Below are 12,859 nucleotides of genomic sequence, written 5' to 3'. Positions count from 1 at the left end.
ATTCTATGATTCAAATTCACACTTCTACCTTAAAAGAAGATGGAAAACAAAATTATATAATATTAAACCAAGAAGGTATACTAGGAATTATACCTTATTTTTTTAAAGATTTATTTATTTATTAAGAGAGAGAGCGCATGCACATGCGCGCACAAGCCAGAGGGGCAGGGAGAGGGAGAGAGAATCTCAAGTGGACTCTGTGCTGAGCGTGGAGCCTGACACAGAGCTGATCTCACAACCCCAAGATCAGGACCTGAGCCAAAACCAAGAGTCGGATGCTCAACCAACTGTGCCACCAAGGCGCCCCTATACCACTGAAAATTCCAATGTCAACTTTTCGGTTCTCCATGTGTTCCTCTACCTGTATAACCTAAGTATATAACAACTACTAAATCATGCAAGGCATCAGAAAAATTTAACTCTTCCTGAGACATTAATGATGTCATCAGACCTCACTTAACATAGACCTAGTCTTCAATTTTTCTAAAATACCCCTAGTTTCTTGCTGCACTCATTCAAGTGCATTAAAAATGACAAATATTCCTCCACCCAGTGGTAATAAGTCTGACAGGTAAAAATACACAGATATCAAAAGTACACATATGGAAACTATGAAAACCTTTTTTTTTTTTCATTTCACCATATACTTCAGGCCCAACTTATTAGTTTCAATTCTGCTCTTGCTCTATTTCCGGTCAGTTTCACTTCTGAATTTTCTGCCACAAAGTTAAGAATTGTGACCCTGTAGAGAAATTTTAAAGTAAACACTAAATAAGAACAAAGCTTTTACTTTCAAAGGAGAACTAAACATTTTCACAGGAAAAACAAAGAAACATAAAAATTCTTACATTCCTGATGGCATTTTGTCACATAAAAATGATTTTAGAGGGCGCCTGGGTGGCTCAGTCGTTAAGCGTCTGCCTTCGGCTCAGGTCATGATCCCAGGGTCCCGGGATCGAGCCCCACATCGGGCTCCCTGCTCTGCAAGAAGCCTGCTTCTCCCTCTCCCACTCCCCCTGCTTGCGTTCCTGCTCTCGCTCTCTGTCAAATAAATAAATAAAATCTTAAAAAAAAAAAATGATTTTAGGCTGATTTTTTTTCAAGTTTCTGAAGCTTCATCATACAGTTTTGTTTACAAGAGCCAAAGCAGCTAAAAATTGCTATCATTCTATTTTATAGGTATTACATGTTTTAAATTTGAGTCACAAGTAAGGGGTTCAATAAATATTTGTGGAAGGAATGAATGTACATAGCACAGTGCTGTGCTGCATGAAGCATACATTCCCAGTAAGACACAACTTTCTGCCTTCAGTGGCCTTACCAACGAAACAGATTTTTTTTGAAAATATAATAAAAAGATGATTTGATTAGATTAGCAAAAGTAAGATATCTAATAAACGTATAAGGGGAAAATATATATCATGTACAGCTAAATTAAGCTTTATAAAGCATTTTGGTGCTTCTCTACCATTTTTTTCTTGTATTTGTTTCAATCCCATTTCCTTCTCTTTAGGCTGTAAAGTTGTTCAAAGGAAATTTTCATACAGAAATAAAATTTAAAAATAAAAACACAGGCACGCCTGGGTGGCTCAGTCAGTTGAACATCCAACTCTTGGTTTAAGCTCAGGTCATGATTTCAGGGTGGCTGAGATTGAGCCCTGCATTGGGCTCCACACTCCGCGGGGAGTCTGCTTAAGATTCTCCCTCTCCCTCTCTCCTACCCCTCCCCCCCCACCACAAATACATGCGCTCACTCCCTAAAATAAATAAATCCTTAAAAAAATAAGTAAATAATAAATAAATAAATTAAATAAAAATATACAGCTCCTACTACATAATCAATAGCGCTTGATAAAGGTGCTGTGGGAAATAAACTACACAAAGCATGATGGGCCTGAACCTTAAGGTAACTTAAAACTTCTGTACTTCGCCAGCAATCTACAAAGAGTGGGTGCCCATAGCAACTAGGGATCAAAGACCTTGACTGCAGTCCCTGTGTTGACACTGTGTGACTTTGAGAAAGTTACCCAGACCTTAGATTCCTCATCTGTAAAAGGAAGTGATTACTGATATAAATCTCCCATGTGGAAGAATTCCAAATAATTTATGTAGATATTCTTCCCTCAAGGAGAGGGAACAGGAATCCCCTACTCCTTAAGTGTGAGCTGTGCATAGTGACTTCCTTCCAAAGAGGACAGTAGAGAGGGGTTAATGGGAAAGAGTAACCTTATAGCAGAGAAACCCCAGTCTAATCATAGAAAAAAAACAACAACAAACCATGAGACTAATTCCAATACAGGGACATCCTACAAAATACCTGACCAGTACTCAAAACTGCCACGGTCATCAAAAAGAAGGAAAAATCTGAGGAACTGTCACAGCCAAGAGACTAAGGAGATAGGACAAATATAATGTGCTTTCAGGATGGTATCCTGGCACAGAAAAAGGTCATTAACAGATGAATGGATATACAAACTACAGAGGCTCCCTGCTGACTCAGTCAGTAGAGCATTGACTCTTGATCTCCGGGTTCTGAGTTCGAGCCCAATGCTGGGCGTACAGTTTACTTTAAAAAAAAATGCAGCATATACATACAATAGAGTATTATTTAGCCATATAAGGAATGAAATTCTGATACATGCTCCAACACAGAAGAACAATGAAAACATTATGCTGAAAATAAGCCATACACAAAAGGACAAATATTGTATCATTCCACTTATATCAAGTACTTAGAATAAGCAAATCCATAGGGACAGAGAGTAGAAGAGAGTTTACCTGGGGCTGGAGGAAGAAGAAAATGGGGAACTACTGTTTAATGGGTACAGTATCTGTTTGGGATGATGAAAATGTCTGGAAATAGATACTGATAATGACTGCACACACAACACTGAGAATATACGTAATGCCCCTGAGTTGTACACTTAAGAATTATTAAAATGGCAAATTTTGTTATGTATATTTTACCCCAATTTTTTTAACTAAGGAAATCTGAATAAACTGTGGACTTCAGTTAATAATACATCAATATTGGTTCATGAATCATAACAAATGTATCATACTACTGAAAGACGTTAAGAATGGGGGAAATGGGTGTAGGGTATATGAGAGCTTTCTGTGCTATCTTTCATCTCAATTTTTCTGTAAATCTAAAACTGTTCTGAAAAATAAGGTCTATTTAAAAAAAAATCAGGGAAGATAAAGGCTAATAGCACTAATATAGCCCACCTGTTCCAAAAACAGGACAAGAGGAGCGCCTGGGTGACTCAGTTGGTTAAGCGACTGCCTTCAGCTCATGTCATGATCCCAGGACCCCACATCAGGGGGTCCCTGCTCAGCGGGGAGCCTGCTTCTCCCTCTGCCTCTGCCATTCCCCCTGCCTGTGCTCTCCTGCTCTCTTTCTGTCAAATAAATAAATAAAATCTTAAAAAAAAACAAAAACAAAAACAGGACAAGTCAATGGAAAACATAAGCAAGCAATCAGAAAAATTAATGCCAAGGACATAAATAAACCTGCAATTCACAAAAGAAATTAAAATGCTACATAAAGCTAGGCAAAGATGAAATTCATAGGGTTGTGTAAGGATAAATGAGATCATGTACTTAACATTATGTTTTATATACAATAAATGAAGCTATTAAAATATAACTAATAATTAAAGAAATACAAATTTAAATAACAGAAATAAATATATATACATATGGTTATATATGTTCATAATTTATACGATTATATTCTATATATATTATTACATACAGATAAAATCTGTATACATAAAATCATTTTTGAAAACATTGAGAAAACTTCTGAGCCCAAAGTTGACAAAATATGGAGAAAGACATACTGTCAAAATTTGGTAGTAGCAGTGTAGTGGGCATGTCCTTTTAGGGAAACACTTTGCTAGTATCTTCTAAAGTTAAAAAAAAATGTATATACAAAAATCTTAATTTACATATTTCATATAAAGCATAACTGTATACATCTATATCAATCTAAATATATATATATATGTATATATATATATCTCCTTTGAGTGATTTCACTGCTCAAAATTCATCCTACAGAATTATTAGCACAGGTGTACAAAGATACCTATACATGGATATTTACTGCAACAATGTAATAGAGAAAACTGGAAATAATCAAAAAGGCTACCAAGAGTTGAACAAAGGTAACCAAACATTATTGTGCAAAATGTGGTAGATGTATATACACTGACATGGACAATTGTCTAAAAGAAGTAATAAATTGTAAATTAAAAAAAAAAAATTTTAAAGGAAGGGAATAAACCAGTTTAGGACTATTTAATCTGGGGTCTTCCATATACATATGGTTCAAGAGAACCAAAACTGCATGCAAAATTGTCTATGTATGTAAGTGCATTTTCTAAGGAAAGTGTCTGTAGCTTTTATCAAATTCTTGAAGGAATATGTAGCCTCCTGGAAAGGGTCACTAAACAATCAGGAAAAAGCATCCCAGCTCTGAGTATCTAAGAAATGTAATTAGGTTATACTCAAGTGAGGAAGACCTTGGGGAGGAAAGAAATGCTCTCAATTAAACTTTTAAGAACATATTAAATGCCTCTACCACAAAACACATTTTATTTCAAAACTCCTAAATCTAAGGGTGTGAAGGAATATAAGATGAGCTTATATTTACTAATTACAAACCTCAACCAAAAATTAAAGATCAAAAGCAGTCTTCAAAATGCGTGACTAGTTCATGCTTAAATTACAGTTAAAGTAAGATCATACAGAAGCAGGGCGCCTGGGTGGCTCAGGCGTTGAGCGTCTGCCTTCGGCTCAGGTCATGGTCCCAGGGTCCTGGGATCGAGTCCCGCATCGGGCTCCCTGCTCAGCAGGGAAGCCTGCTTCTCCCTCTCCCACTCCCCCTGCTTGTGTTCCCTCTCTCGCTGTCTCTCTCTCTCTGTTGAAAAATAAATAAAATCTTTAAAAAAAAAAAAAAGATCATACAGAAGCAAAAAGAGACAAAGATTAAGTGGTAGTCCCATTTGACACAGTCAGGTTGATAATGATGGACTAGTTACTCACACATATAAAGATTCAGGAGTTATGCAGCCTTAACTAAACTTTATTTTTTAAAGAGAAGTCGATTAAAATAAGACAAAAATAACTTAGGTCTTATACATAGTTTTGTGAAATTTCTTTGAGCAGAAAAAATAAATCTTTTCCTGGAGGCAGGTTAGGAAAAGGAATCCAATACCTTTAGAACTAATACAATAAATTAACATTTTAAACATTATAGCCACTAGAATCAATGGGACTTAATGAAGACGGAAATAAATGAGTAGAAAGTAGCAGGAATACTCTCTATCCTAAAATGAAAATATATCTTAGGGGCACCTGGGTGGCTCAGTCATTAAGCGTCTGCCTTCAGATCGGGTCCTGATCCCAGGGTTCTGGGATCGAGCCCCACATCAGGCTCCCCGCTCAACAGGAAGCCTGCTTCTCCCTCTCCCTCTCCTCCTGTTTGTGTTCCCTCTCTCACTGTGTCTCTGTCAAATAAATAAATAAAATCTTTAAAAAAAAAGAAAATATATCTTAGAACAGTGGTTCTCAACCAGGAGTAATTTTGCTCCCCTAAGGGACATTTGGCAACACCTGAAAACATTTTTGATTGTCAGAACTGGACGGGTGCTCCTGGTATATTGTGGGTAGAAGCTATGGATGTAGCTCAACATCTCCCAGACTCACCTACCCACTCAAAATGTCAACAATGCAAAGAAGTGGGCTGGAGGAACCACTGAATCCATGCTTTGAGATAATCAACTTAACAACAGAAATCCTAAAACAAGGTTTACTTACTTGTTTTGAAAGACTGACACTTTATCAAATAGCATGGATCTTATTAAAATGTTATAATTTTTCAAGTGTTATTTAAAAGAAAGTTATTAATTGAATTTCCAATTTATCTAAACCTTTTAAATTATGCAAAAGCCACAGGCAAGGAAAAAAAAAGACAATGAATTAATGCTAAAATAAAAAAGTTTTATACACACACACACACATCCTATCATGCTCACAAACAATACTGAGCAAAGGAAACCAGACTTTTTACAAAAAGCTACATTTTGCATGATTCCATTTATATGGTTCAAGAATGGGCAAAAACTGATCTCTTCTTAGAAATCAGAATAGTGGTTCCTCTGGAGAGAAAGAAAAGGTAGAGATGGGAGAGAACATAAGGGGGACTTCTGGAATGCTAATAATTTTGTATTTTTAATCTGGGTAATGGTTATGTAACTGTGTTCACTTTGTGACAATTCGTCAAGCTGTGTACTAAGTAATCAGTGCAGTTTATACAGTTAACGCTTTCACAAAAATGTTTTTCACAAAAATGTTTATTTTTTAAATGTTATGTATTCACACCCTAAAAACCTGAGCACTTTGACCCACAAAGCTAAATGAACATCAATTGCAAAAGTAAAAGTATTTTTGCCACATAGGCTACCTTCCAAGAATTCAAGAAGGATGACACCCCCAGAAAGCTGTAAATACCATACTCAGAGCTCATACAGCATTCAGTTGAACACTTAAGCCACCATATATCCCTCGGCACAAATCCAAAAATTTGACAAAGGCTTACAAATGCAGTTAAATTTATTCCATGGACAGTTTGAATTATTTCCCCCAATTTTAAACTGTGAACTGTTATTGGAGAATGCATTCTATGAAACAAATGATGCTTTCTCTTTCTTAATCCCACATTTTCCCAAAGCTCCCCCAAACTAAATCCCTCTTGGCCCTTAATTTCTTAGAATTTCTCCAGGCTGCTTTCAACAGTGCCAACACCTCTCTCAGTATCCATCCTTACAATCCACCTCCCCACACACATGAAAATTCACATTAATGCTCATTCCAGAGGCTGGTCTCCCCTACCAGACTTCTACTCCCTCCCAGGACCTCATAAATACAATCCAAACCTCACTACCCTCAAACTCCTAATACTCTCCAACAACTGGCTTCCCAACAGCACCACAAAACTAGGGCATATGCTAACCCCATCTTTAAACCCTCTTCCACCACATAAAAAGCCCTGCTTCTGCACACAATTCAGCTCAGTGGCCACTGTAGCTATGATCACCAGTGCCGCTCTCTGCTTTAGCACCTCCTCCACTGCATTCAAATCCATCCCATTTCCCACCCACCCCCTGCCCCAAACTCTACTTTCTTCTTGAAGAATCTTTCCTAAGTACTAGAGCAAGGATATAAAGTTGAAGGAAGGATAAAGGAATATGCTCCATTCTGAGTGAAGGTAGTTGCCCCAGTGTCAAGCACACAACCATGTGCATGGGCTACAGGGTCAGAGGGCAGGAGTGTGAAACCCAGCCACTGCCCTTCCTAACTGCAAGGCTTTGGGCGAGTGATTTTACATCTTTAAGCCTCAGTTTGCTGAACTACAAAATGGGAAATCATAAAAATAGCGATCTCATAGAGTCGCCAGGATGAAATGAACTACCGGCCGTTGAGCACTTTGCACAAATCCTACGTGGTAAACTCTCAGTAACTGACAGTTTTTCCTAGGTCCTCGTCTTGGAAGGGGGAATACAAGAGAGGGTGAAAAGTACTTTATAAGGGCAAGGGAGTGGTGGAGGGAAGAAGTACTGTACACACACATTGTGTCAGATCCCCAAACAGCGTTCTCTCTTTATTATCCCCTTACAATGTGGACCCAAGAAGCCCTCAAAGCCCCTGCTAAAGGATGGGGGAAGACACAAATAAATACATCAAATCCTCCTTCCAGGAGAGTCATTTGAGGGAATGAAGTAGGAAAGTGCCCCCTAAATTGCTAAAATGAGATCCTTGGGGGTCTGAGAATTAGGAAGGAAACCCCAAAGTCCCAAAGGATTTCTCTTGGGAAGCTGAGGGGAGTACTTCATAACAAGGAGATTAAAAGTAAACGCTAGAAACCATAAAGACTCCTCAACTTCTCCCCTAGGAAAGAATACTAACTGGTTTCTCCGCAAATGGCTTGAGAAAGGAAAAGCGCTTTCCCCGTCTCTCATGGGACACCCGGGCTTCCCCGGGTCCCTTCCCCGGAGGGATAAGGAGGAGGGTCCGCGCAGGGGAATCCCCAGCCCCCCCAGCGGGGGAGAGGCGGGCTCAGGCCGGGGCCCCCAGGGAGTTCCACTGGGTCTCTTCCAGTCTCTCTGCAGCCGGTCTCCAGTAACGGGATCTCTCCGGAGACTCGGGGATCTCCCAAAGCTTCGGCCATCGCTGGCTCCCTCCCCTCACAATCCTCAAATCCTCGGTCCCGCGAGTTCTCCCCGGGCACTTCTCCGGGTCTCCTGGCTGGCACAGGGTCCGCCCGCCGCCCACGGGCTCTCCTCCCCGGCCTCCTCCCGCCCCCCCCCCCGCCCCCCGCCGAGCGCCGCGAGCCCGCGGGGTTACCTGCTGAGAGGGCAGCTCCACATGCAGGGCCCGCGCTGCAGAACCGGGTGGCAGCGAGGCCGCCGGGCCCGGGGGCGGCGGGGGGACCGGGCCCCCGACCGACGCTGAGGCGCTCATCTTGACCCAGGGGCCGCCAAGCGGCGGGGCCCGCGTTCCTCCGGCATCCGCCACCACCGCCTAGCCTCGACCCGCCGAGCCCCTGCAGCCCAGAAACCCGCCACCCGAGAGGCAGAACTGCTCTACCCAACCTCCGGCCGCCACCGCCGCTGGCTAGGGAAGAGCCATATTACCGCAGTGCAACCCCCACCACCCCGCCGAGACCTGGCTTGCTCATTGGTTCGGCTGCCACGGGGGCGGGACCCAACGACAGACAAGGGACGTGCTATTGGGTAGAAGGTCTGTCCATCGCCGGTCGGAATGGGCTCGGGGCGGAGGGACCGGGGGATGGCCTAAATCGCGTCTGTCAAACCGGGGTGAAACCTGGGGCGTTGCTTCTTTTTTTCCCAGTCTAATTGGTTCTTTCAGTACCGTGGGGCGGGGTCTCCTGGCGGATCCGCAAAGGCCATTGCTCTAGGTCGGTGTCAGTTGTCAGTAAGGGGAAAGAGGGGCGGGGTCTGATTAGGTAGAGAGCGCGCCTGGGCTCTGTTGTCACGTGCAGGAGGCAGGAGAGTCACCTGATTAGTGAGAGTCAATCTTCCGAGCCACTTCCGCCCGAACCTAGTTGCCATGGTAACCGGCCTCCCTCGGGGGGCGGGGACCCGTTTGGCGCCAGCTGGGTCGTGAGTCTTGATCCGCTGTTGCAAGCTCCCTGATCACCCTTTTCCTGAAGGGCTCCCAGGAACGTGCGGGGATTGAAAAGGAGTATTTTATGGTTCGACAGAAGGCCACCACTCAGGATGCACGGAGACTAGAAACCTGACGGGCAGTCCCACCTGCTCTTCCGTGACCAACTCCAACCCACAAGTCCACGACCCTCTTCGCACTCCCCTAACTAGTACGCTGAGCTATAAGGTGTGCCAGGCACCCAGGACGCGGTTTCACCTCTCGGAGTGTGTTGCTTATGCTGTCTTTAGAAAGCCTTTGCTACTTTTCTCCTCCTAGTGCTTACTTATCCATCAAATCTCATCCGGGGGTGGGGTCCCTTCTTCCAAAAGGCTTCCCTGATCTAGTCTGGGAGCCTGAGTTAGGAACCTTGCCTCTACCATATTTCTGATTATTCTACTGCATTGTCTTTTAATAAGTGTGTAACACACACACACACACACGTTGAATTCCTCAAGCAAAAGGAGCTTGTCGTTCATCTCTGTATTTCCAGGACCTGCTGGATAATCAGTACATGTTTGTTTTTTAAGTGAAGACCCAACTCAAATGCCACCTCTTCCATGAAGACTTCCTTGATCATAATGATAGCATACATAGCAATTGCTTCTATAATAAATAGCATTGACTCATTCTGCAGGATATCAATCTGCCTTCCCCCCACCCACCCCCACCCCCACCCCCAGACTGTGAATTTATCCACCACCTGGACTGATATAGATGAAAGAACACAGTGTTTTAGAATCAGACACAACAGAAATCAGGCAGTTTGGGAATCTTGGCTCTGCCACTTTCTAGCTATGTGTTCCTAGGCAAACCAGTTCCCATCTTTCCACTTTGGTTTTCCCATCTGTAAAATAATAATAAGGTTGCTGTAGGGATTAAGTAAATCAACATATGTAAAGTGCCAGTGAAGACCTCACATATAATAACTGCACTAAAAATAGTTTAATAAAAGGTAAGCATACTATCTTTCCAGGGTGTTCAGAAGCCTGAAGACACTTTGGATCTGACCCCAGGACTGGCTAACATGGATGTCACACTGTCTCCTATTCTGAGACATCGAGTGGTTCCTCATGGGTGTGTGGTTCCTCATGGGTGTGTGGTCAGGTGTTTGTTGAGAAGGGATTAGTCAAGAAATCCCAAATCTCAAGTGGTTCAACTCATGTAGTGCCAAGATCTGGTGGAATTTCACAGAAAGCACTTTTCTGCTTCCAAGCTGTATTAGTTCCCTGAGGCTGCTGTATCACATTACCGCAAACTAGGTAGCTTACAACAACAGCAACAGAATTTTATTCTTTCACAGTTCTAGAGGCCAGTAGCCCAAAATGAAGGTGTTGGCAGGGCTTCACTCTCTCAGAAGGCTCTAAGGGAGAATCTTTCCTTGCCTTTCTGGTGGCTCCAGGTAGTCCTTATCCTGGGGCTGCATAATTCCAATCTCTGCCTCCATCTTCTCATCGTCTTTTCTTCTTCCTGTGTATTCTTTTCTTTTCCTTACCAGGACACCTGTCTTTGGATTCAGGGCCCACCCAGATAATCCAGATCTCATTTTGAGATCCTTAATTACAAAGACTCTTTTTCCAAGGAAGATGACATTCACAGGTTCCAGGGATTAGAGTATGGACTCATTTGAGGCGGAGAGGGACATCATTCAAACCACTACATAGGTTAAGAAAACAGACCTATAAAGACAGAACACTGAATCACCTCATTCCCCTTTGGAGGTCAGCTCTGAATATTAGCCAACTTTATTACTTCGTTCATCCAACAAATATTCATTGACACAGAGGTGTCAAGCCCCTTGCTGGGTGCTGGGAAATCAGACTCAGACTCATCCCCAGAGGAGCTGCCCTCTTTATCGTGTAGTCCAATAAGTAAACAAAGACTGATAATCCAGTTGCTCAGCCTGAGGAAAGTTCAGGAGCTGTGGAAGGCAGAGAAGAGAGTCAGATTTCAGTCACAGTAGAGGTGACATTTAAACTGGGTATTGAAGGACCAATAAGAGTTTACTAGGCAGGAAGGGAGAAAAGGATATTCCAGCAGAGAGAGCAGGATCCATTCTTTCTACAAGCTTCTAATGAGATTCAACTCTGTACCAAGATGATTACCAAGCACTGGAGATACACACTTCAAGTAAACAACCCTTCTCAGACTTTTCCACTCACATGCCACTAACACCAGGATAGCTGGAATGCTCACCCCTAGGGACAGGACAAAGAACTGAAATACCTGCAAAGTATTCAAGGTAATGAATGTAAAATATTTTGCGCTGTGCCTTGGGTATAGTAAGTGTTGGATAAATGCTATCTATCATTATCTTTATATGTCCTATTTTATTCTAAAAAATCTTATATTATCTTAGATCTTTTCTGTAATATGGCTATATTTGTTTCAATGGAAGAATATTTCTAATCACTTTGAATTAAAATACTATAATATTTATACAGGGATATATATCCCCTAGGGAAACTTGTATCCAAGTGTAGGGAACATGGATTCTAAAGTGGCCAAATACAATATACATGCAATGATAGAAGAAAGATCAAGGTCCAGTGGTAACAGAATGACTGACTCTACAGGAGCTGGTGGGCAAAATCAGAGAAGGCTTCACAAAAGTCTTAAAAAACGATTAGGAGGTTGATAGATGAACAACAGGAGTCGTTGGTTTGGTTTGGTTCAGGGATGACTGGTGTTTTAACAGCTAACTAGAACCATGTTGGATATTGAAACCAAGCATTGTTTGCAGGGCCAAAAAGCTAAAGCCACTCCAATCCATTTTACCTCCTCTTCTTCCTCCCTCCTCATTCTCTAGATCTCATGGGTATGATGCATTAAATAAGTAAGAGCAAGACAAGCCAGGGTGGTCTTTTGATGTCTCAAATTTAATTAAATTAGATCTAGCCCCTTCCTTTCAACAGAGTCCTCTTTCTTCCATTTACTTACTCACTAAGTCAAACAGTATTCAGACCAGTACCAGGTGCCCAGCCAGGGCACGAGGTTTACAGAAATAATGCAGATAGAATCCCTGACTGCAAGGAGGTCATGGATAATTTCAGTACAAAGTGGTCAATGCAGTCATTGGGACGATAATGGGAGCATGGAAGAGGAAGTTGCTAACTGCTGTGTGTTGTACCAGAAGGCTTTCCAGAGAAGAAAGAGTACTCTAGGTAGAAGCATGAGCTTTGCATGAACAAAGGCCCTGAGGCAGAGGACGTGACATTAGTGTCGTGACATTAGCGTAGTTTAAGGTGGCTGAACCAAAGGTTGCATGGGAGGAACAGGCAAAGAGGCCAAAAAGGAAGAGGGGGCCGGGTAAAAAAGAACCTGGCTGCTAGGCGGAAGAACTCGGGCTTCATCTTAGGCAATAGGAAGTCAGTTAGAAAGATCCTCAGGCAGCCCTGGAGATGCAGGTTTCAAGGGGTAGGATTTGAAGAGCAAAACTCTTGCAGAAAGCCAGGTGAGAATTGTAAAACAAGGAGACCATTCCGCAAAGAGCCTGCACCCAACAAAGGTGGGTCCCTGGGCAGCATTTCTCCTTCTCCTTTCTCAACCCTCCAAGGTCACTTTTTTGAAAAAGGCTTCTTAGATGTAGGCTAATGGCTACCTTCTCTGGGCTCCCGCTGTGGCT

The 12,859-nt window shown here is 42.3% G+C and overlaps 1 protein-coding gene and 1 long non-coding RNA gene across 4 annotated transcripts in view; both read right to left on the bottom strand.

Annotated features, from left to right (window-relative positions):
• Nucleotides 1–8,729, bottom strand: part of UVRAG (UV radiation resistance associated) — a 316,572-nt gene extending 307,843 nt beyond the window's left edge. For all 3 annotated transcript variants that reach the window (XM_036082832.2, XM_078058561.1, XM_078058560.1), the window contains exon 1: nt 8,413–8,729. In XM_036082832.2, the coding sequence (XP_035938725.1) occupies nt 8,413–8,529 (117 nt within the window). In that variant the 5' untranslated portion in view covers nt 8,530–8,729. The remainder of the gene's footprint in view (nt 1–8,412) is intronic.
• LOC144379449 (uncharacterized) overlaps nt 1–12,859 on the bottom strand; it is a 707,761-nt gene that overhangs the window by 440,480 nt on the left and 254,422 nt on the right. The window lies entirely within an intron of this gene.

This window comes from Halichoerus grypus, chromosome 11 (assembly GCF_964656455.1).
Source record: "Halichoerus grypus chromosome 11, mHalGry1.hap1.1, whole genome shotgun sequence".
Lineage (NCBI taxonomy): Eukaryota > Metazoa > Chordata > Mammalia > Carnivora > Phocidae > Halichoerus > Halichoerus grypus.
This window is presented reverse-complemented; position numbering and strand designations above follow the sequence as displayed.